Source organism: Gavia stellata, chromosome 4 (assembly GCF_030936135.1).
Source record: "Gavia stellata isolate bGavSte3 chromosome 4, bGavSte3.hap2, whole genome shotgun sequence".
In the NCBI taxonomy this organism is placed as follows: domain Eukaryota; kingdom Metazoa; phylum Chordata; class Aves; order Gaviiformes; family Gaviidae; genus Gavia; species Gavia stellata.
In genome coordinates this window covers 58,135,975-58,158,103 of record NC_082597.1, presented here as the reverse complement: position 1 = coordinate 58,158,103, position 22,129 = coordinate 58,135,975, and the positions used below count along the sequence as shown (strand labels likewise).

Below are 22,129 nucleotides of genomic sequence, written 5' to 3'. Positions count from 1 at the left end.
GGTTTGGTTAGTGGAAGTGTTCTCAGGCATTTCTCATCAAAATGGTTTTATCAGAGGGAACCACAGCACAGGGTTATCTACTCTGTGTCTCTGACCTGCAGTCATGAAGGGAGTGAGTATGATTATGGGCCCTGGAAAAGACAGTTTAAAAACATCCCTGATCCTACTCTCCCTTAGGATGCATCAGGAAGATGCTATCAGGCAGGTCTGGGGGATGCTGAGCAGCCAGCTCGGTTGTTACTACTTCATTTCCTTTTTCTCTACATAGTAGCTTTTCCAGTGATTTACACTACAGCTTATCTTGGGCACTGTGCGGGGAGGCTGTGCAAGCCATTCGAAGAGAATTTGGTTTTCACTTGTTACAGCTCTGGGGCCATGGAGCCATAGAATGGAACAGTGGAATAGAAGGAAGAGGATGCTAAGCATGAGATGTGCCTGGAGAGAGGAATATAGAGCCAATAAAAAAAAAAAAAATGGAGAGAGTGGACTTCTACTGATTTAGGACTGCCAGCAATAAGTTCAACATCTGTGTGATGGACTGGTCTTCCACAGAGATAGCTATTGCCCCCGCCTTTGCCTAATTGGAAATGAAAAAAATGTTTAGCAAAATAAACTAACGTTTAATAGTGTGCTTTCTCCCCCCCTTTCTCAGACCATCACACTAAGCATGCAAGCCAGCTCTCGTGACAATTCATATCCTCGATGTCGTGGGTTCCTGAGATTGTATCGCACCCTTCCTCCACTTCTTCCAGGGCTTCCTGTGAAGTGCCGCCTGTGCCTCCAAGTGTCCTTCTCTTCAAAGCCCTCCCTGGCCCCATGCCCACCGCGGGAGCCACAACGTCCCACACTTACTCCGCTGCCTGATATTTCCATGTCCTCCGCTGCTGTGGCTTGTGTCCCTAGGACTGCCAGGAAGTGCTTCTGCCTGGAGCAGCCTACGTCTAAGCCTGAAGAGGGTCCAGGAATGAGGTTGCCTGGTGGTTTTTTTCTTTAGCTGAAGTTAACTTGAGTTCAATCCCAACTGTTTTCAGTTACTGCTTGCAGTCCTCCCCCTCCTTGAAGGACTGAGCAGGGGAAAAAAAGGCTGCAACTTTCGTTCAGGGCTTTTCTCTGAGAATTCAGCCTTCCCTAAGCTGGGGAGAGCCACGGAGCCTGCTGCTCTACTCACCTGGAAGCAGAAAGCCCTGGGGACTGTCTAGGATACCGCTCTGTCCCCTTGTCTCCCGTGTTTCCTACCCGCCCTGCCAGGTGGTCGGGGTCTGACTCTGGCACCCGTTTCCCAGCCCTTCCCCTCCTCTCCGGGGAGGGAATTGCGGTGCTCCTCCCTTGCGAGGGGCCGTGCAAGCGGCGGGGAGAGGAGAGGGCCCCGGGCTGCCCCAGCCGCCGTGTGCCCCGGGACCCGCAGGCCCCGCCCCTCGGAGACTCCGCCCCTCGGGGCCCCGCCCCTCGCGCCCGGCCCCACCCCCGGAGGTCCCGCCCCGCCCCTGGGCTCGCGGCGGCGGCGGGCGGCGGCGGTGGCAGTCGAAGCGGACGCCCCCATGTCGGGCCCGCGGGGCGCCCTGCAAGCCTGGTGCCGCCGGCAGTGCGAGGGGTACCGCGGCGTGGAGATCCGTGACCTCAGCGCCTCCTTCCGCGATGGCTTGGCCTTCTGCGCCATCCTCCACCGGCACCGGCCCGACCTCCTGTGAGTGTAGCGGCGGTGGCGGTGCAGGCCGCGCGGCACCGGCCTCGCCTCGCCCGCCGCGCCGGACGGGCCGCTGCGGAGCCCGGCTCCGGACTGCCGTCGCAGGGGGCAGGAGGAGGAGGGGAGGCCCGGAGGTTTGGGGCGCGGGGGGCGCGGGGAGCCCTGTGTCTGAAGGGGCTGGGCTGTCTGTGCCCGTTTGCCGCTGGCTCGGGGGCTGCCGGGGCGGGCGGGGGACTCGCAGGGAGCTGAGGGAGATGGAGGCGCTATCTGAAAGGGCTCCAGGCTGGCTGGCAGGGAGGGACAGAGTTTCCCTGTGCGTGGATGTGGGGAGTTCAGGGGCGGAGAGCACAGCAGTGGTTCTGTCCGCTTCCGAAATAATTGGGTACCGGGATGAAGGATGCCATGTTTCAGTGAGTGACCTTCTGACCCGGGCTCGCAGACCCATCAAGGTCAGTGTTAGCAGGAGTGGTGTGGTTTAAGGTGGAGGAGGGCATGGAGGTGGGCTAGGTCCGGCTTCGAGCTAGCGTGCTGCCTTACACCCCACTGGGAGCGGTGCCTGCCAGGGAGGAGGCATGGCACTGGCTGCTGGGCGTGGGGTTGTTTCACCTCTGCGCCAGGTGGGCATTCCCACTTACAGAGGACCAGAGTCCTGCCTGGCACAGGGACATTCCCAGCTGCCAGAGGCAGCCACTCCTTTCCTGCATTCGCTTCCAGCTTGTTTTCTGTGGATGCTGCACTGAAAGCAGGAGGTAGCAAATACCAGCAGGGATATCTAGCCCTGCTGACCTGCCCTAGCAAATGGCGTGGAGCTGAGTTTCCTCTGTCCACCTCCCTTTCGCAGGGTGGCTCTGAGGGGGAATATGAGTTTAAAGAGGCAGCCAGTGAGTTTGGGATTGCTTGAGGGCATGGTGTCAGGCTGGAGAAACTGGCTGAGCCACTGGAAGGAATCTGCCCTGACCTGCCGCATGCCTGGCCCAGCGCTGCTGGGAATCCACCTCCCATCTGCTCTAATCTTTGGTAGCCCTTGCGATGCAGGTAGGCATCGCCCCACCTTGCCATGCCTCTGGTGTGCACGTGCTCCTCGCCTGTCATCAAAGCCCGGCAGCGCATCCCCTGTAACGTTCTGCTCCGGGGCTGGTGGTTCTTCCTCTGAGGTTGCCTGAATTGACCAAATCCTCTTTTGTGAGCTGGCCCTGGGATGGCCTTTTGTCACGACAGTAACAAAAACGGCCATCTCTAGCAGGCAGAGGGTTGACAGTGACGCCGCTGTCAAGCTGCAGTGCCCATGAGAGGGCAAAACAGGCTCGTGTTCTTATAAGCAGAAGCTGAACAGGTAGGCTAGAACCAAACTGCTGCCTGATGTGTTTCGGGTGGCCGCCACAAAACCCTCAGCATGGTGTTTGGGAACCACCGAGAGCTGAGACGTACGGTGGCTTTGCATTGCTCTGGGTCTTGAGGGAGCTGCGTGGTCTTGTGTCCCGACAGCTCCCAGGTGGTATGGCTTGCTCTGACCAGCTAGGATAGAGCCTCTGAAAAACACTCCCACTCACAAGGCTGCTGGAGGGGAAGAGGCAAATTAAGGACAGGAACACTTGCAATTACTGTGTTTCTGAAACTTTTAATTTTTTTTTCTTTTTGGTGAGTGGCATAGCAACTGGGAACTGAAAAGCAGAGGTTCAGCAAAAGCTTACAATAAACACCACTAAAACTACCTGATGGCTTCCCATTAACCATATTTACCATCCCATTAAGCAGCAGCCACTGCTCTTAAGTTGTCAGTGGGCTTAAATCTGCTCCTGGCAGATGTCCTAACTAAATGCTTCACAGTTCCGCTGCACGAGCTGTATTGTAGAGGCAAAGCCCAGGGCCTTACAAGGACATGGCATGTTGTAGAAGGATTTTCAGAGGGTGGTCAGGAAAGCAGCATTGTTTCATCTGATTCCAGCTTCTTCAGCCTGTCCCGATTTGGAAGTGGGAAGATCGGATCAGAAGCAGTAAATCTCCTGATGGCGGAGGAAAAGTAGTTGCCCTATTTTTTCTTCTAACTTACTCTCAGTCAGCCCCATAATGGGACTTGGCAGGGATCTGCAAGTGTGTTTCTGACCTTGCGTGGTCTTCCCTTGTGTGAGGCTCTCCTGGCCCGCATGAGACGTCCACACTGCTCCCCAATGGCTGTACCTCTGCACACAGCTGCTTCCCCGCTTCCTGCTGGCTTCCCCTTGGATCTCAGGGAGGAGAAATGAGCACATCCATACAACAGCTGAGCTGGAGCTCTCTTCTCTACCTGTGCGGCACTGCTCCTCTGGCACCCTGATCCTCCAGGCTTTCTTTTGCTGCTGTGGTGGCTGTTGGTCTGTCCCAGTTGTCTGACCCTGCCTGGGGGTCCCCCTGTTGCGCTGCTGTACTGGTAGCAGACACACTGGGGAAGAGGCTGTTGTGAAAGGCTGTACGGGTAAGTGAGGCTGAGGACAGTTTTCCGTGTGACCCCTGATTTGAACACAGTTGCCTTGGGATAAGGCAGGTGGCATCAGAGGGATGCTTCCCTGGAGAGCTTCGGAGGAGCGCCTGCAGAGCTCTTGGAAACAGTAGAGGGTTTCTTTGTTTTTTGAAAGAAGTAGACTGAAAGTGCTCAGTGTCTACTGAATCCGGCTAAAGGTGTCTTGAACTGATCACCAAGGACGAGGTGCATACCTCCAGGCCCTGTGTTGAACCATGCAGCTGAAAGTCCCTGACTCTAGCTCCGCTACTGTACACACCTCGCTTGGTTTCGCTGCCTCTCTCTTCCAGTCGGGGAAATAGGAAACCTGGATCTAGCCTCTGACTGCGCTGCTGGCTGTGTGATCTCGAGGCGAGACGTTTAATCTCTTCTTTTCCCTTGTCAGTTAAGCTGGAAGCACCCAGGCCAACTTGACAGTGGACTGTGGGGATTAATGAGTTTGTTTGCTCAGTGCTCTAGAAATCTAAAGCACGAAATTGGTGTTTACAAGGCATTTGCCGCAGCTTAGTGAAGCAAAAAGCATCTTTCAGCGTCCCAAGCTGTGCAGCCTCCCCAGAGCTCAGGGGAGGTTCTTGGCTTTCAGGGGCAAGAAGAATAAGAAAGCATGGCATGTGCCTTTCAAGTGCTGAGAGAGATGGAGGCTTGAGGAAAACAGAAGATGAGAGCCATGCGTTAAAAGCACTGTTTTGTGTCCCTAGAGCCATGGGTTCAGTTCTAGGCACGATCACAAATCTCATTTGTTCCTTTCCGTGTACTGCCTGCATTTCCCTCACAAGACCTGGAAAGCTGAAGGGCTTATTATGTGGCACTGCCGTTAAAGTGCTCATGATTTATATTTGAGGAATCCAGGAATTTGCTCTGGTTTTAGCTGTACGGCACACCCTTCCCCCTTCCCTGTGTCTGCTGTGCTCCCTTGCAGCTGCCCTAAACCCCGAAGTGCTTAGTGGCCCTGAATGTATCTAATTAGGTATGTGCTTGGGATGTTATTTGCATGGAAGTATTACTCCAGGATACGCTACGACGCTGGGGTTTGCTGAGTCAAGCCAATTATTCAACTTGGATGGCCAGAGTCTTGCCTATTCTTACATCTGATCCCTTGGACTGGTATGTTGTCAGGAGAGGAGCCTGAGCAGGGCTGGATGAAAGGCTGCTGAGATCAGGGCAAGGAAAAAATGTGACGTGTAGCTACATGTCTCAGAGCTGCTGGTTGGCAAGTTCTGGTCTTTCTGCAGAGGAGGCAGTTTATAGAGAGGAAAGGGGTATGTCTGTGGTGACTTTCCCCCACGCCTGAGAGGCCGTGCTCCTTGCATGTTGGTACAGGGAACAGGTCTGGAGCCGTGGGGATGCTGCGCAATGAAGTGGCATGTGGGAGTGCTTGTGTCGGGGGTACTGGAGACCATCGAGGTCCTGCTTGGCTTGTTCAGAGAGGGAGCTGGAAAATGCAGCAGAGAGGAACCGAATAAACTGTGGTCCCCAGGGCTTCGTACTTATGGACTTCAGTATCTCGGGTAAAAGCCGAGAGTCTGCAATCCTGAGTTAGTGGAAAAAATCTCCTCGTATTCCCTTGCTGCTTGGTAGCCCCCCTGTTACCTCTTGAGCTTCACGTCCTCTCTGCTGGCATCTGCTGTCCCAGGCAGATTTGCCTTGGTTTACTAAAATGGCTTTGGTTTGCTAAGGCAGAGTGGAATGGACGTGATGTTTTGTGTGTCAAAAATTACTATCCCAGGCCACCAAGGAGTCTTCGAGCTTCCAGCTGCACCACTCCCATATCCTGAAAGTGAGGGCATTCAAAATGAAGGTCATGAATAGAGGGCAGTTGATATATAACTTTGCTGTCATCGCTTCTCCTGTGTTCCCAAGCTGGTATTTTCTTTAAAAGGAAAAAAAAATACAGCAAGGTTAAAGGACTTCTCTAGGAAAAAAAAAAAAAAAAAAGACGATTTAGGGAAAAAACATCTCCCAATGGAAACTAGTCATAAATACAAAAAAGGCACTAGTTTTCACATCAAAGCGAAAGCGGCAGCTGAAGCCTTTTCTCACCAACGTGTAGAGAGGGAAATGGAGAAGTTGCAGTATTTTGAACAGGTTGAGTTCTGTGCATGTATTTGCATGAGCTTTCAGAAAGGTGCTTAAAACACAGAGCTGAACGTCTAGCCCATCTTCTGCCTATCTGCCGCATTTGCTCCCACAGCAGCGAGCGGCTGCAGTTTCATTTATCTGGGAGGAAACAGCACCAGCAGCCTCTTGCTTTTGAACAGAGGAAGTGTAATTTTATGGTGGAGCAGGCAGCTGGGAAAATCTTCCTGAGCTCATCACGGACTTCCTCTGCAGCATCGGGAAAGGCGCGCGAGCGGCTTCGAGAAGGGGCTGGTTGCCCTGTGGTGGAGTGCTGGGGCAGGTTAGGTCGGTGTTACAGGAAAAAGGCAATAAAATCCAAAGGGGGGTGGAGGAAGGGAGGCTCCCACAGCCCCTCTCCGTGGGTGCACAGCTGAGGATTCGCTGTCTTGCCCGATTTCTGCGCACTACTTTTAGGGTGGGGGACGCACCCCCCACCTCTAATCTGAATTGTCTTTCTGCGTCGGCCTTCCAAGCTTTGGCACCTCTCTCTGGGCCATTAGGGTGGCTTTGCCTGACCCTAAACCTCTCTGGGCTGTGTCCTTCTCTGTGAATCCAGCTTGTAGGCACACCGAGATGCTGCATGAGGGTTTTTTTGGTAACACAGCTGAGATGCTTGGCAGGAAGGGGCTGTAATCAGTTTAGCATGATGCTGTTTTCACACATTATACCCACATGCACATGCAAAAGGCATAACTAGTTCCTGTATTTCTCCCCCTCCATTGAAAACTTGCAGACCGCTTTAACCCACTACGCTCTGCTCCCCTGATGAAGGCAGCTAGTCAATCCCTGTGGCCGGGCTGATTTGATTCCCCAAAGGGATCCAGGGGAACAAGTGAAATGCCACAATGTGCCCAAGCTGGGAACTGCTGGGGTTCCCCTCTGTGCCCTGAGCACCTTGCATTCAGCAGGCTGTCTTACTGTAAAGGCTGCGGCCAAGGATGGTTTGCTGTGTACTGTGAGTGTTGGGGGGCAAGCGAGGACAGAAGTGCAGTTTAAGACCTTCTGTGTCACCCAAAATCCTGGGGTGACCTAAAATCCCTTAAGGTGGTTCAGGGAGGTTTGTCTAAGGACCCTCGTAGGAGGGAGAGATCTAGCGCAGGCGGCTCTTTCTCTTGAGGTGGGGATCTGCTTCCCCATCCTCCTCCTGCTGTTGTGCCGGTGGCCTTGGAGGGGCAAGTTGGGGGTGATGTCATACACCCTTCAGTGCAGCAGCGTGTGGTGCTAATCGGAACATGGCCCTGGTATTTCTGCAGCCTTTAATCGTGAGGGCAGAAGCAGCGGGTAACAAGAGACGAGAATGACATTTTAATTTCCTGGTCACCACCCATTTGGGACTTGCTTTCTTTTTTTAATTGCAATTTCCCTTTGGTTTCTTTGACCCTTTACAACCTGAAATCTGCTTTGCCAATGTTTTGTTTATCTAGGGTCTTATACATTGAGTTGTTGTAAGATTGGCTGTCCTGAGACACTACATGTGGTGGCATTGGGGCACTTTTCCTCTGCACCTCATGCAGCCTTTTTGTGCTTTCTCATTTCAGAGACTTTGATTCTCTCTCCAAGGATGATGTCTATGAGAATAACCGCTTGGTAAGTCCCCGTTATGCAGTGCACAGAAGGAAGGGACGTGAGAATGACTTGATGGAGGTCATGTAGTGTAGGAGGGAGGACTTTGTGACGGCGGTGAGGGTGTAAGAAAAATCTGTGTTTGTAAGTAACAGGCAGGAGCTTCTCTGGAAACATAAGGGAATCAGTTTCCAGCCTGTACTGAAGAGAAGATAAATAGTTATCCTGATAGTTTCCAAGACAACATCTCAAGTGAAGATTAAAATGGTGTAACACCTTCTTGACCTCAGCTGTTCCAGACTTGCAGGCAATGGAAGCAGGAAGCTAGTTTTACTCCAGGCATAAGCAGAGAGGAAGGTCGTGTTGGAGCTAGGCTGGTCTGCAGTGTTCCTCTCCTGCTTGGGACAGCTGGAGGCAGCAGCAGAAGCAGACAGTGGGGAGTGGGGAGATGCCCAATCCCAGGGGCTAGGGGTAGGACAGAGCAGCAATAGCCTTGGATTTTTTGCTGAGAGAAAGACCTAATTGCTGCAGGCTCCATCTGATAGTTTGTGGAGAGACGTGGGCCATCACCTTCCCAAGGTGAGTAGAGCTAGGTTATTTCAGTTTTCAAGATTTGGGGTCTCCATTTGGGTCCTGGCCATGCCCTTTCCTAGACCACTTGGCCCCTTTCAGCCATTAGCAGCTATCTTTTTGCATTCGAGAGCCACACAACAGGTTTCTTGTCCTATTAGTGACTCCTAAGCTGGGGTCTCTCCTTGCTCCCTGCTGCTTGCAGCCTTGCTGAACACAAGTCCAGACAACTGTCTTAAAGCCAGGCTGAGCAGAGATGGGTGTCCACAAGGGGCATTTTACACCCCCAGTTACTGCAAACAAACGTTTTCGTTTATTTCTCCATTCCTTTTCTTTAGATTCCACACCCTGCACAGCATCTCATGCCCCAGAGACCAGTTACCTTCAGTCTTTACCCACACCCTGCACCTGGTATCTCACCATTCAGTGCCGACACCGCTCTCATCCCCTCCTGACTCGCTTTCTTTTTGGTCCCTGCCATAGACTCTCATCCCCCCCTCTCTTAGAGATCAATGTGGGTACCCTGCCCTTGGCACAACAGCAGGATGGCCAGCCTATAGCCAGTAATCCACATACACCACTAAGTGGGAAGCTCTCAAACAGCTATTTTCCTCCTTCACTCCTTCCTTTCAAGTAACTGTGTATGCAACTGTTGGAGCTGTGTGCTGCTTATCACAGTGTCCTTGTCCTGTCTGCTTGCTGAGACACAGAAAAGTACTGAAGTGGCTTGTGCATGGCAGGCTGCTGGCTGTTGAGCTGGGATGGCTATGTTAACTGTGGGAGGGGAAGATGTGGCACTCCAGAGCATGAAAGGATGGGCAGAGTCGGTGTTTCTGTGGGGTGAGCATTTGGGGTGGTCGGGGACACTGCTCAGTAGAGCTGGTATTGGGCTGAGCTGCTGGAAGTATCTGCCAGCCCTAGGCCCTTCATGGTGCCAGCCAAGGCTCTGCTGGGCTCTTGCGTGAGCACACTGGTGCTGTGCCCATTTCACGGGCTGAAAAAACACTGTTGTGGGTTTTTTTTTTTCCCAATGAAAACTGAGACCTCCTGAAAGTTACCCTCCCTGTCCCAGTGCAGCAGCCGAATGCCAAGACTGCTCAGGTGGGAGCTGCAGGGGCACAGGCAGCTGAAATGGCTTGGAGGAAAGGGCAGCTGCAGCAACTTCTTCCCTCACTTCTGATGCCACCATTCCCATCAAGAGGCATGTCTGGGAGCTTCTGTCCATCAAGGATGCCATAGGCTTACTGCTTAACCTTCCCTAGGGTCCTTCCAACTTGATTTCTGTGTTATTTTTCAGAGAGCATCAGTTTTCTCTCCTTAACGCCTCTCTCTGCTGTTCCTGCAGGCTTTTGAATTGGCAGAGCGGGAACTGGGCATCCCAGCCCTGCTAGATCCCAATGACATGGTCTCCATGAAAGTCCCCGACTGCCTCAGCATCATGACTTACGTGTCTCAGTATTACAACCATTTCAACAACCCCAGCCAAGGTGAGTGTCCTCCCACCCCTCTAGCTTCCAGTTTGCCCCTATTTGAGAACGCGGAAACCCAGCGTTACCTTGTGCTTTCCTCCTTCCTACAGCAAATGGGAGCCGTGTGTGTTTGTGGGAAAGGGGAGAGGAGCAGCGGGTAGTACCTGCCTCCTCTGGATCTTGCTGGTGCCGATGAGGAAGGCCTGCAATAGGGAGTGGAGTAGGGTGAGGTTTCACAAGAGGTGGGGAGTGATTTAACAGCTCAGGCTGCAGAAAGAGGAACGCCTTGTTTCTCCTCCCTCCATGCTGCATTCTTGCCACTTGGGTTGGGCCACCACCCCTGGTGTTCATCAGACCCCTTTGTGATCTGCTTTAACCCACTAAAATGTGAGAAAGCTAGATAGGCAACCCGCCTACCACAGCTAATTTTTATCACATCAGTAAATGTAAAGCAACTGGAGGGCAGAGGGAGAGGAGCTAGGGTGGAGTGTCTCAAATCAGCTCATCTGTCCTTGCAACTGCAACCTGAGCTGAGTGCTGCTCTGAGACAGTTCTTCCAGGGTATCCATCCTGGGTGGAGACAAGGGCTCCAGGTCTCCTCTGCTCCGCTCTCTAGCCACAAGGACAGATAAATCTCTTCCACGTGCCTATACTTCTCAAGGGATGCTGGCCTCCCAGCCGAGGACTCCCGCTGGGGACTGGTGTGTGAGTGCCAGCCCTGATGGGCAAGGGATGCTTCGCAGACCTGCTGACAGCCCAGAAGCCCTGGGGCCCAGTGGGTCACAGCAATACATCAGCAGCTACCTGGGGTGCTCTGGGCTTTAGGCATTGCTTAGGGAGTTGGTAACAAGGACGCCAAGCAGCATTTGATGAGTAAATCAAATCACAGTGAGAGGCTGGTGTCCCTGGGCCGCAGAAGGGGATCCACAGCAGGGCCAGGCTCTCTGGCAGCCTTGCAGCTGACCCATTATTAGATTGTATTTGTCTCTTCCACCTAAAATAGGCACTGAAGTGTCGGGAGCGGCAAGTCCCGTCCTATGTCACAAGGCTAGATGATTTTTTTTTCCCCGCCCCCCCTCCCCTTCCCCCACATGGGTGGTGTGAGTCACCGCTCCTCTCAGTGCCTGATTCTCCTTGCCTTCTGCCTCCAGCCAGAGTCCCTCCGCCTATGAAGCGCCCAGCTGCTGCCTCCTCGCCTCCTCTGCTGTCCCACAAGAAGCCTGTGGCTGTGGTCGAGAGTCCCCTGGCACCACAGGTACCTAATTTCTTGATTCAAAGCCAGCCTGAGGCAGTGGTGCTCCCTGCGCTGCGGGTGAGGAGACGGGAGAGAGCCCATCACAGCGGAATGGATCTTTGCAGGGGGCTACCTGTGTATTTTGGGGTGGGAGGGATGTTTGGGCTTTTGGCACCCTGGGGGACACAGCTGAGAGTGTGATTTCTCTCTACGAGTCTGTGGACTGAAATTTGTCTGTGGCAGGCAAGAGGTTGGGCAGATTGGTGCCGGATGGTTTCTTGAGCCACCCAGGACATAAACACCCTCCTTCCTATGGGAGGATAATGCTGTAGGTGAGGAAAGAGCAAGAATGTGGGATTAGAAGAACAGAAAAGATGCCTTTTTCTTTCTTGGCCCTTTATTTCGGGTTTTAGGAGATGTCTGGGATGGCACGTTTTCCAAAGAGAGGGGTTTCTTTTGCAGGTCCCCGCTGCCTGGGGTTTAGATTAGTCCCTTCCACAGCCCTTCAGCCCTAGACAGGGGCAAGGCACCTTTTGGAGTGGCCCCTTCTAATTTGGGAAGAGGCAGCCTGCCTGTGCCTGGACTCAGGGGCAGCTGTTCTGTGCATTGTCAGACACTGAGGTCAGCCCCTGAGCTGTGCCACAAGCACTCAGCGATGGGCCTTGCACAGGGAACAGCTGCTCTGGAGGAGCCATGGGCTGGGGAGTAGCTCAGGGCCCCCATCCTGAGCTCCCTGTGCGTTGTGTCTCAGGACGATGCTCCCTCGGATCCATCGGAGCGGGCCCAGCGCACCACACTCAGCAGTACCTGTGCGGCCTGCCAGCAGCACGTCCATCTGGTCCAGCGCTACCTGGCCGAGGGCAAGCTCTACCACCGCCAGTGCTTTAGGTATGTCATGGCCGGCCTGGTGGGGTGGCCGCTCTCCTTGGCAAACTGGAGGTATGTGGCCAGCTGCACCCAGTCTTTGTGTGTCTGTGTCTTTGGGCAACATGGAGCCATCAATGACAGTGCCCAAAATGATAATGAAGAGGGTCCATTTGCCAGCCAGCCCCATGTCCCAGAGGTCTGATTAGCCCCTTGTGTTCAGCCCTGTGCTGCTTGCCTCCCCTGCTCTTTTGGGCTTTCCCACTTCACTGACTTGGGATCCCAGCCCCTTGTGCTTCTTCCATTTCCATAAACCAGGATGCTCTGCCTCTTTACCACCTGCCTACCCAGAACCCTCACCACCACCTTCCAATGAGGTCTAGGCCAGGACATCATCCTACAGACCTCCTTCCACTTACACTCCATGTCCTCAACTGGATATACAGGCTCCCATGCGGCCTGGAGTGGTGCTGAGCTCTCAGGGGAGCATGTGGAGAGCTGCAGACTGTTACCAAACTGAGGAATGAGGGATTAGATGTCAGCAGCTCTGTGGTTACTCCCTGGGTGCAGGTCCTTACCTGCAGCACCTGTGAAGTCATTTCACTTTGCTTTCCCTGCTGACAGTGAAGGGGTGAGATCTCTCCTATGGGCTACAGGACAAGAGCTGGCAAATGGACAGCTGGCATCTGAGGACAGAAATATTGAGCCACTGGGAAGATACAGGAGGCCTCATTCACCTGTATAAACAGTTCCTGGCTACGCCAGCCAGGGATGTGTCATAGAAACAGCGATGCAGGAGGGGAGCTGGACTGGGGCCCATCAAGCTTCCCATGTGCAGCTGGGGCAAAAGCAGGAGCTTTGGGGTGCAGGTGCAGCATTGCACAGGGAGCAGGAATAGGAGAGGTGCCATGTCTGCCTTGGCACAGCTCATGGCCTTTCAGACTGAGTAGTGAGATCCCTGTAGTTTTATCCCAAGTGTTTTGCTTCCTTATGCATGCTTTTCTTGTCTTTTTTTTTTTTCCCCCCTCCCCTGCTGACTCATGGGCACTGTTTGGTCGGGAATGTCCTGTGGCAGCGTTTTCTGTGGGTTGACGGAGATAAAACCAAAACAAACCTCTTTCTCCCATTGTCTGAACTTGCCACCTCTTAATTTCATCATACCCCTTCTCTCTAGAGCCCCTGTGTCTTCATGCTTCTGCTCTACATTTCAAAGAAAATCCCAGTCTACTGGACACCCAGAGCAGAATTCCTCACCAAAATTATCTGCTTGCAGTGTAGGGCAGCCAGCTGCTGTGAGCACCAGGTATTCAGACAAGAAGAAACAAGCTTGGTTTTCATGGGAGTGTTTGATCGGCCCCTTGCCCTCGGCTCTCTTTTATGTATGCTGTCCTCCTCCCTTCCCAGGTGGAAAAGGGCTGACTTGGTTGCCAGTGCTATGGATTATGCTTGCACCTGCAGGGCTTCATTAGGGAGAATTCAAAGGCTCAGTGGGGAAAGAGTGGATAATCCAAGGAGATGTGGCAGACAGTGAAGGACTGGGAAGCTATTAGCCCAGTTTCAACAGGCAAGGCAGAGTGAGTGTAAGAACGGCCCTACTGCATCATTCCCTGGTCCTTCCAGCCAAATGCCCTGACCCTGGTGGGGGGCCATGGTCAGCAGCAGCAAGGGTGAGCATGAGACCAGGTTAGGCTTGTATGCTGCTTCTCCTGACTACTCTTTAAGCCTCCAGCATAGGGATTTCCTGACTTGAAAGTGGCATCATTTTATTTAATACTCAGAGTTTGGGGGGGGTTGTTTTATTTTTTGCCACCACCACCCCCCCCCCCCGCCAATTGTGTCTGGTTCTTTAACCCATCTGGACCCTTGGCCCCCGCAAGGCATCCCGTAGTCTCCCTGTGCTGGTTCTGAACCAGCTGCTCCCTAATTCCATTTGATACTCCCTGTTTCATGTCTGTGAATGTTTGATCCATCTCACCCTCCCAGGGCCACGTGTGATCTTGTAGCTTTCTCTCCTGTTCCTCACCAGCTGCATCTTTTCCTGGAAAACTGTGGGTTTCTACTTTTCCAGGTCTGGAAACCATGCTGTATCCCAATACCGACTGTTGCCCTTCCACATCTATTAAATCCTTTCCAAGTTGAAGGAGGAACCCAAATGCACACAGTATTTGAGTTGTGAACTCCCCATCGGTTCACACAGTGGCGTGGTGACGTTTCTCTGTTCCTCTCCTTTCCCAAATGACTTCCCCATGACTGTGCTAGGATTTAGTGCCAGGGGTGGGAAATAACTCCATGGCCCTGCAATGGTCTGCGAGGTGCGTTGTCTTTGTTGAGGGCAGGATGGCACCCCCCCATCTCACCGGGCTCTCTCTTCCCCTTGGCAGGTGCAAGGAGTGCTCCAGCACACTGCTCCCAGGGTCATACAAGCCTGGGTCAGAGGAAGGGACTTTTGTCTGCACACAGCATCGTGGTAAATTGGCCGTGAGCGGAAAGGCGGAGAGGAGGCCCAGCCCAGACCAACAGTCGCCAGAGCTAAGAACTGAAACTGGGGCTGGCAGCGTGGGTGAGGACGCCCTCCCTGCAGGAGAGGAGGTGGGGAAGGACAACGGTGACTCCCTGGAGAGCATGGCAGAGACCTGTATGCCTGCAGAGGGGCCAACCAGCCCAGCAGAGGACAGCTTGCCCAGCAAAGCAGAGACAGCAATGCCCCCTGCCCATGCAGGCAGCGGGGTGCCCGTCTCCCAAACTCCCCCCAGACCTCCCCTTCCCAGCAAGCCCACGATGCTCTCCCAGGACAAAGCCAGCTCACTGGATGGACGCCTCAGAGACACACGGCCCACTCCTGCCCCAAGGAGGGCCACCGATGTGTCAGCCCTCTCCCCTCCGACATCTCACCCTGTCCCCCGGCCCAGGTCCACTCTCCAGGGCGAGGGTAGCGAGTGTGGGCCTGGCATGGTGAACGGTAAGAGAGCACAGTGGCAGGGGTTACCCTCCACCTCCCCAGGTTGGATGAGTTTCGTTCCTTCTCTGCAGCCTGGCACCCTTCTGTCTCCAAATAAACCTTGGGCTCAGACACTAAACCTTGGGCTCAGACACTGAGCCTTCATCTGCCAGCCATCCCCATAGTGGAGAGAGCAGTGCTAGGTTTCATGCCTGCCTGCTCCCTTGTATTTTCCCAGAGCTCTCCAGAGGGTGCTGCCACTGTGGAGGGAAAGTGGCAGTGCTATAGCAGTTCACAAGTGTGGGGACAGAGGGGCATGTCAGTTCTCCAGGTGCAGCTCCAGGGGTGGGGTGGGGAGAAAAAGGCAAGGGGGATGTTTGGGGTGACTGACTGCACTGAATGTGGAAGAAATGCCTTGAGGTCTTCAGAGAGTGGGAACAGCCAGCCTCCCACAGGGAGACGTGGAAGAGGTCCCTTGTGTTGATTTAACCTCTTTCTTCATGTCCTTTTGGTGTTGTGACAGTCTGACCCTGTGTCTTTCTAGGTAGGGTACCTGAACCCAGCCCCCCTGTCCCAAAACCCCGAGGGAGACCCTGCTCCTCTGATCGGTACGTCCTTCTGTTCGCAGGTCACCTGCAAACCCCATAGCAAGGTGGGGCTGTAGGGAAGGCTCAGCTGTGGTGTCCTCTCCTACCTCCATCAGCCTCTGCTCTTGGTAGGATGCAGGCCATGATCAGGTCCCTTCCCTGACAGGTGCCAGCCCAGTACAGTCAGGCTGATGGTGTTTGTACATACTTCCCAGGGTCTCTGTCCCTTAGGGTTTGTAGAGAGTTTGGGGGCTTCAGAAAGGCATTTCTGTGGTGCATGCGGGCTGCCAAGTACTTGTGGGTGCTGAGAAGGGGACACTTGTCTGCCTTGTGGAGGGCTTGTCTCTGCTCCCTGCCACCTCTATCTCTCTCTCTCCTCCCAGTGCTGGAGTGGCTGCGAGAGCCAAGGACCCACCATGGATGGCCTTAGTGCAAGCAGAGCCCAAGAAGAAGCCGGCTCCTCTTCCTCCCCAGGGCAGCAGCCACGAGACTCCGAGCAGGACTTCAGAGGAAGAGGATGGGGAGGAGGTGAGGAAAGCCAGGAGCGAGGAGAGCAGGTCTGATGCCACAGAGCCAAAACCGTACAACCCCTTTGAGGAGGAGGACGAGGAGGAGGAGGAGGAGAGCACTACCACCCAAAAGAGCACGCCTGAGCAGGAGCAGAGTGAGACTGCTGCCAAGCCTCTCCACCCCTGGTACGGCATCACTCCGACCAGCAGCCCAAAGGCAAAGAAGCGGCCAGCTCCTCGAGCCCCCAGTGCTTCCCCACTAGGTGAGCTTCCGCCTACTCTCTTATTCCTCCTCTGCAACCCCTGTGCAGCCCCTTGGAGGCTCCCCCTTCCCTGGTGCCTCTGAATCACAGGGGCAGGCCAGGCCTTTACTCAGTGATGGTTGTGCTGGGATTTGTGTTAGCCATGTCCTCTCTACCCACTGGAGCACAGCATTTGCAGGCAAGACCTTTTCTCTGGAGGGTCCCATCTGTCCTCTCTGAAGAGAGACAGACGCTGGTTCCCTTTGCACTCGTGACTGCCCCCAGTATATACCACTCTCCCCTTCCCTCCTGGCTGCCCCCCCTTTCCTCCCTGAGTTCTCCCTTTGCTTTGCAGCCCACCACCCCATCTCCAGGCTGTCACACTCCGAGCCATCATCCTCCACCCCATCTCCAGCCCTCAGCCTCGAGAGCATCAACTCTGAGAGTTCAGCCAAGGTGCTGGGCGATGCCGATGAGGCCTCGGTGCCCAAAAGCTCTTCCGAGCCCACTGTCCACACAGCGACGGCCACCAAGACCTCTAGCACTGACATGCCGCTGGCCAGCATCTCCTCCAGTGAAAGCCCTGCTGTCCCAGCCAGCCTCTCCACCAACTCCTCCTTCTCCTCCTCCAGCGAGCTGGCCAGCTGCAGCGGGGAGGCACAGCCCAGCACCCCACACACCAGCAGGAGCATCTCCACCGGCAGCTTAAAGACCAGCCCCAGCCAGCTGCCCCCCAAGCCTCCTGCTGGGGCTAGCCCTACACCCATCCTCTTGGCTTCAGATGGGGGTGCTGGGACCCCTAAGACCCCCTCCTCACCCAAGCCACAATTGAAGGTGAGATCTTGACCTTCCTCCCACCAAGATCAGGGGGCTTTTCTTCCCTGTCCATCACTTGGTCACAGTGGGGATCATGAGTCCAGGCTTGCCCCTTAGTTAGGTTTGGTGTGTGATCCCCTGAAAGCAAGCCATGTGCTTGTTAAATGGTGGCTCTGCTCATACTCTGCCTGCCCCATGTGCTTGAGTAGAGGCAGGATGTCGTATAGTCAGAGCAAATAGAAAGGAAACCGTGAAGGAAAATTAATTCAGCATGCTTGTTAGAGAGAAGCTGAGGAACTGATGCCAAACAGGAGCACAGCTGGTTTTTGCCCCATGGGTAGGCTGCTGGTGGAGATCAGTGCTGTGTTCCTCCTCTAGGAAGGTGTGGGGCAGGACGAACCCTAGGACTGCCCTGTCTGCTTCAGTCCCAGCTGTTGGGGTGCTATATCTCTTCCCTTTCCTGGACCCTCATGTATCTCCTTTTGTCCCCTCACTCCAGTCTTCCTGCAAAGAGAATCCTTTCAACCGGAAGCCATCGCCTGCCACCTCCCCCTCTGCAAAGAAACCTCCCAAGGGCTCCAAGCCAGTGCGTCCTCCTGCACCGGGTCACGGCTTCCCACTGATCAAACGCAAGGTAAAAAGGTCCCTCGGGAGCAGGGGGGCAAAAGCCAGCTCTGTATTATGCCCCAGTGCCATAACTGTATACATGAACCCTGTTGATGCATGTGTGGGTAGGGACTGCAGCAGGTGGCTGTGGCTTGGGAGGATGGTGTCTAGGCTAGATGGCAGCACCATGGTCTCCCTTTGCTCCAGAGTGGGGTGGGGATTTCAGATCCATGCTTGGGTGGAGTGGTCTGTAGTCCCCCCACCCCTGTTAGCGTTGACCAGCTTTAGGGTTACCCCTGGAAACTGGAGGTTGATGGTAATGGAAGTCTCTGTCTTGTGGTTTGGCAGGTGCAGACAGATCAGTACATCCCCGAGGAAGACATCTATGGGGAGATGGATGCCATTGAGCACCAGCTGGACCAGCTGGAGCACCGTGGGGTGGCCTTGGAGGAAAAACTTCGCAGCGCTGAGAATGGTATGTGGGGTGGACTGTCTGTGGGTGTGGGGCAGGATGGAACCCTAGGGCTGCCCTGTGTCCAGCCAAGGAGATAGCCGCAGTGACTTCCTCCCTGCTGATGCTGGAGTTGGAAGAGCACAAGGGGCTGTGCCAGGCTCCAAGAACAGTTACAGCCATACCCTGGTCATGGAGGTGTCCCTAGAGTGGAAATAGGTGAGAGAAGAGATAAGGTATCTCTGGCACTCGGCTACAGGCTGAGGTCAGGTTGGCTTTAGCACAGTGCCCCTCTCCTGGCTTGGCAGAGCCCAGCCTGTTGCAGGGTGATGGGAACCTGCAGGACTGGGGATGGCTCTGAATTGTCCCTTTGCTTGGTAGACAGCCCCGAGGACAGCCTGCTGGTGGACTGGTTCAAACTCATCCATGAGAAGCACATGCTAGTGCGCCACGAATCGGAGCTCATCTACATGTAAGTGTGTGCAAATGTGTGGGGAGGCACTGACAGTCTTGTGGGGAGCCATGTCTCAGCCGGCCTGAAATTGTGCTTCCAGGGGAGAGCCTGACATGGCCTCCATGCCTGGAGAAGGGAGGGAAAGAGGGCAAGCAGACAAATGTATCCAAACACACTCAGAACTGACCCACTGCAAGTCACTGCCCCTACAGCATCTCCTCCAGGAAGGCCTTGAGCAGCCAGGGCTGGTCGCTGCTGGCGCTTGGCTACCTGGACCTTTGGCTATACAGAATAAGATCAGTATCTCAGTGGTTCTTTCCAAGCTCGTCCCGTACTGTGGGATGATATTCTGCATCTTTGGAGCCTTGCAGTTGTTCCTGGCAGTGCACCCTTCCCTTGCAGCTTCAAGCAGCAGAACCTGGAGCAGCGGCAGTCAGACGTGGAGTATGAACTGCGTTGCCTCCTCAACAAGCCAGGTAAAGCATTGCTCTGGGTGCAGTTACCTCCATTTTTCCCCTGGGCATCATCTCCCCTCTGTCTAGGTGGGTCTCAGATGAAGAGAGACACCTTTAGGGATGCCAGTGGAATTGGCTGGCTCTAGAGCTGCTGTCCCATCTCATTGCATGCCCCAGCCTTGTGCAGGGACGTGCTCCTTTTTGTCCCCATGGGATGCCACCTACAGGGCTCTCTCTCTACAGCACCGCTAGCCCAACTGGCCCTGCAGCATGGCAGGGTAGCCTGCAGCATGGCAGGGGAGCAGGGGATCGTGCTAGGGGATCTCTGCCCCAAAACTCTGAATTTCAGAGCTCCCTCAGCCATTTAATTGCCTGTCCTTGCTTGGGGTTTGGCTGGGCAGAGAAGGACTGGACCGATGAGGACCGTGGGAGGGAGAAGGTGCTGATGCAGGAGCTGGTGACCATCATTGAGCAGAGGAACGCCATTGTGAACTGCCTGGATGAGGACCGGCAGAGGTGAGTGAGGAGTGGGGTGGGCTGCGGGAGAGGGTAAAAGTGTAGCCCATCTGATTCGGTGCCACACGAACAGCTCGTGGGGTGTCCCAAGATGTCCCTGTTGCTGATGACTTTCCCAGGCTCTTGTCTATTTGAATGCTTTGTGTGGGAAAGACAGGGCAGTATGTGCAGCACATGGGATTTATCCTGCTGGTAGCAAATGCTCACAAGACAGTGATGGATCTGCCCCTCCATGACTTATAAGTAGGAGGTTCTCTAGCCTTAAACAATACAGCAGCTGTTTTCAGGGCTGAATTGCTGACCTATTTCCCACTCTTTCTTTCAGAGAAGAGGAGGAGGATAAAATGTTGGAAGCCATGATTAAAAGGAAAGGTAAGAAACAGTTGGGAAGATTTTTGGAGTGATGGTTTCACTGCTGGCCCCAGCAAAGGGCAGCATGAGGTATTCATGAAATTGTGTGTAGAAGGAGAGATTGAATCTATTCTGTGTAGACTCTGGAGCCTTTCCTGTAGGACCGTTAAAGTTTGGGGCACAGTTGTGCTGCACACCCCTATTATCACAGGAAGAAGTGTGCATACAGTGGAGAGCTTTGATTCATGACTGTCACCCTTGCCCCTGTTGTCATGCGCACGTGTGTGTGTACAACCGTCAGCATCCTGCAGTAACAACCTCCCTTTGCAACCCCAGAATTTCACAAGGAGATGGAGACCGAGAGCAAGAAGAAAGGCAAATTCAAGCCCATGAAGGTGCTTAAGCTGCTGGGCAACAAGCATGACTCCAAGAGCAAGTCACCCAAGGAGAAAAGCTAGAGCAGGAGAACACCAGCAGTGAGAGGGATGTGCTGCCCGACTGCCCTGGCCTCTCTACAGCTGGCTGGGATGCCTGCCAGGAAGGGGGGCTTGTCTCCCTCCATTCCCCTCACCTCTCCCCCCACTCCCTCCCCAGAGGAGCTGCCGCCCTGGGGAGATGCCAGCCCTCTGCCCAGAGTGGGGGAGTCCAACCAAAGCGCTCCCCTTCCCGAGGCTGCGGAGGAGCCTGACCATCCCCTCCATGAAGCCTTGCTAACGAGGTGGGGAGAAGATGGATTCGCTTTTTGGATACGTTACCCCAGTGCGTGTTCTTATTATTAACTGAGAAGCAAGCCAAGGAGTTTGGCGTTTGTGGGAAAACTTGCACTAACTGTCCCCCATCCCTTCTCCCGCTCTAACTGTGACAGTTTCACGTGCCTCTGACCTCTGCCAGGAGGGGACTGGGCCTGCCTGTCCCTCCCTGTCCGCCTGCTCTTGTACCCTTCCTGTCCCATTTTTAACTTCAGGAGAAAGCTCTGGCATTAGAATCAGGATTCTTAGGGTTTTACTGGCCTAAACTAAAATGTTAAGAAAACACCCCCACATCACAAGGCTCTAGAGCCATAGCCAAAAAAATAACTGGTGCCCTATTTATTTTGAGCTGTCCCCTCCCTCCGGGTGCCAGAGCTGGGTGGGATCAGTTACAGGGCTGAGAGGACCCAAGGGGACGGTGTATAGGACGTAGCTCACGTGCCCTACTCAGGACATCTTGCCCCCCACTGCTGCTAAACACCGCTGACTCTGCTGCCTTCCGGGGGAGGGAGGAACATGCCTTTTCCAGGCAAGGGTAGAAAAAGCTCAAGACTGACTCAGTGCCGACAAGGACCACTAAGCTTGTGCCCGTGCTCACCAGTGCCACCCTTGAGCGGCTGGGGAGAGACATGCGGTCACAACTGACCTTTACCCAGCTTCATCTGTGTATACTTTAAAAGTGTGCAGGGGTTGGCTGGTTATTTTTTACATCTCCTTTACTAGATGAATTCAAACCCACCCTAAAACTTTTTAAACCCTTTATTTTATTTGTCATGTGTGTGTGCGTGTGTGTACAATGGAGGAGGGAATGGGGGGGCAGTGTTCTTCCAACCATTCTTTCTTCCTTCCATTTTTGTTTCCTGCCACCTTCTCCAAGGCGAGGAGTTATTTATTGAATTGTTGGATCAGTCTGAATTAGAGTTTCATCGGTGTTTGTTTGGTCAGCTATACATCATGCCTTCTCATTAGCAAATTAGACATAACCAGCCCCAAGCAATCTGCTGCAGTCCCTTCTAAAAACCCAACAGGCTTTAGCCAAAACGCTCTCAGAGCAGTTCCTTGCAAGATGGCTGGTGTAGCATTCTGGCAAGGATCCTCATTTCCCAAAACCTGAGGGACCCGAGCCCCTCCTCAATCCCAGTGTGGCTGGGAGGTGGCAAGCTCAGCTCCACGCTAGTGAAACAGTCTCACTCTAGCCATACCCCAGCAGGCTGAGGAGGAGCAGTGGTAGGGGAGGGGAGGTCCCAAAGCACAACTCTTCTCCAGGGAGAAACAAACCCGCTTTAGAGCCTGCTGTCACGTCACTGTTGCCAAAGGCCATCAGGGTCACTGCAGCCTGACACCCCGTGACCCCGTGTCCTGTCAGAACTCCAATTTGTAAATTATACTGTACTAACTCCATGACTTCCATTCACCTGAACAGAAATAAAAGAAACATTGGATTTAAAAACTGGTC

General features: G+C 54.0%; 1 protein-coding gene across 2 annotated transcripts; it reads left to right on the top strand.

Annotated features, from left to right (window-relative positions):
* Nucleotides 1–1,538: 1,538 nt before the first annotated feature.
* On the top strand, nt 1,539–22,121 carry MICALL1 (MICAL like 1). 2 transcript variants are annotated; one of them, XM_059817306.1, is made up of 16 exons: nt 1,539–1,684; nt 7,838–7,886; nt 9,778–9,919; nt 11,053–11,156; nt 11,887–12,023; nt 14,381–14,958; nt 15,482–15,545; nt 15,908–16,296; nt 16,631–17,109; nt 17,591–17,725; nt 18,046–18,172; nt 18,530–18,620; nt 19,005–19,078; nt 19,459–19,573; nt 19,899–19,945; nt 20,261–22,121. In XM_059817306.1, exons 1-16 carry the CDS (start codon nt 1,539–1,541, stop codon nt 20,380–20,382), a joined length of 2,799 nt encoding a protein of 932 aa, XP_059673289.1. In that variant the 3' UTR covers nt 20,383–22,121. The 2 variants fall into 2 exon arrangements, with proteins under 2 accessions (XP_059673289.1, XP_059673291.1); XM_059817308.1 differs by having other exon boundaries at nt 19,906–19,945; nt 20,261–20,293.
* Nucleotides 22,122–22,129: the final 8 nt, after the last annotated feature.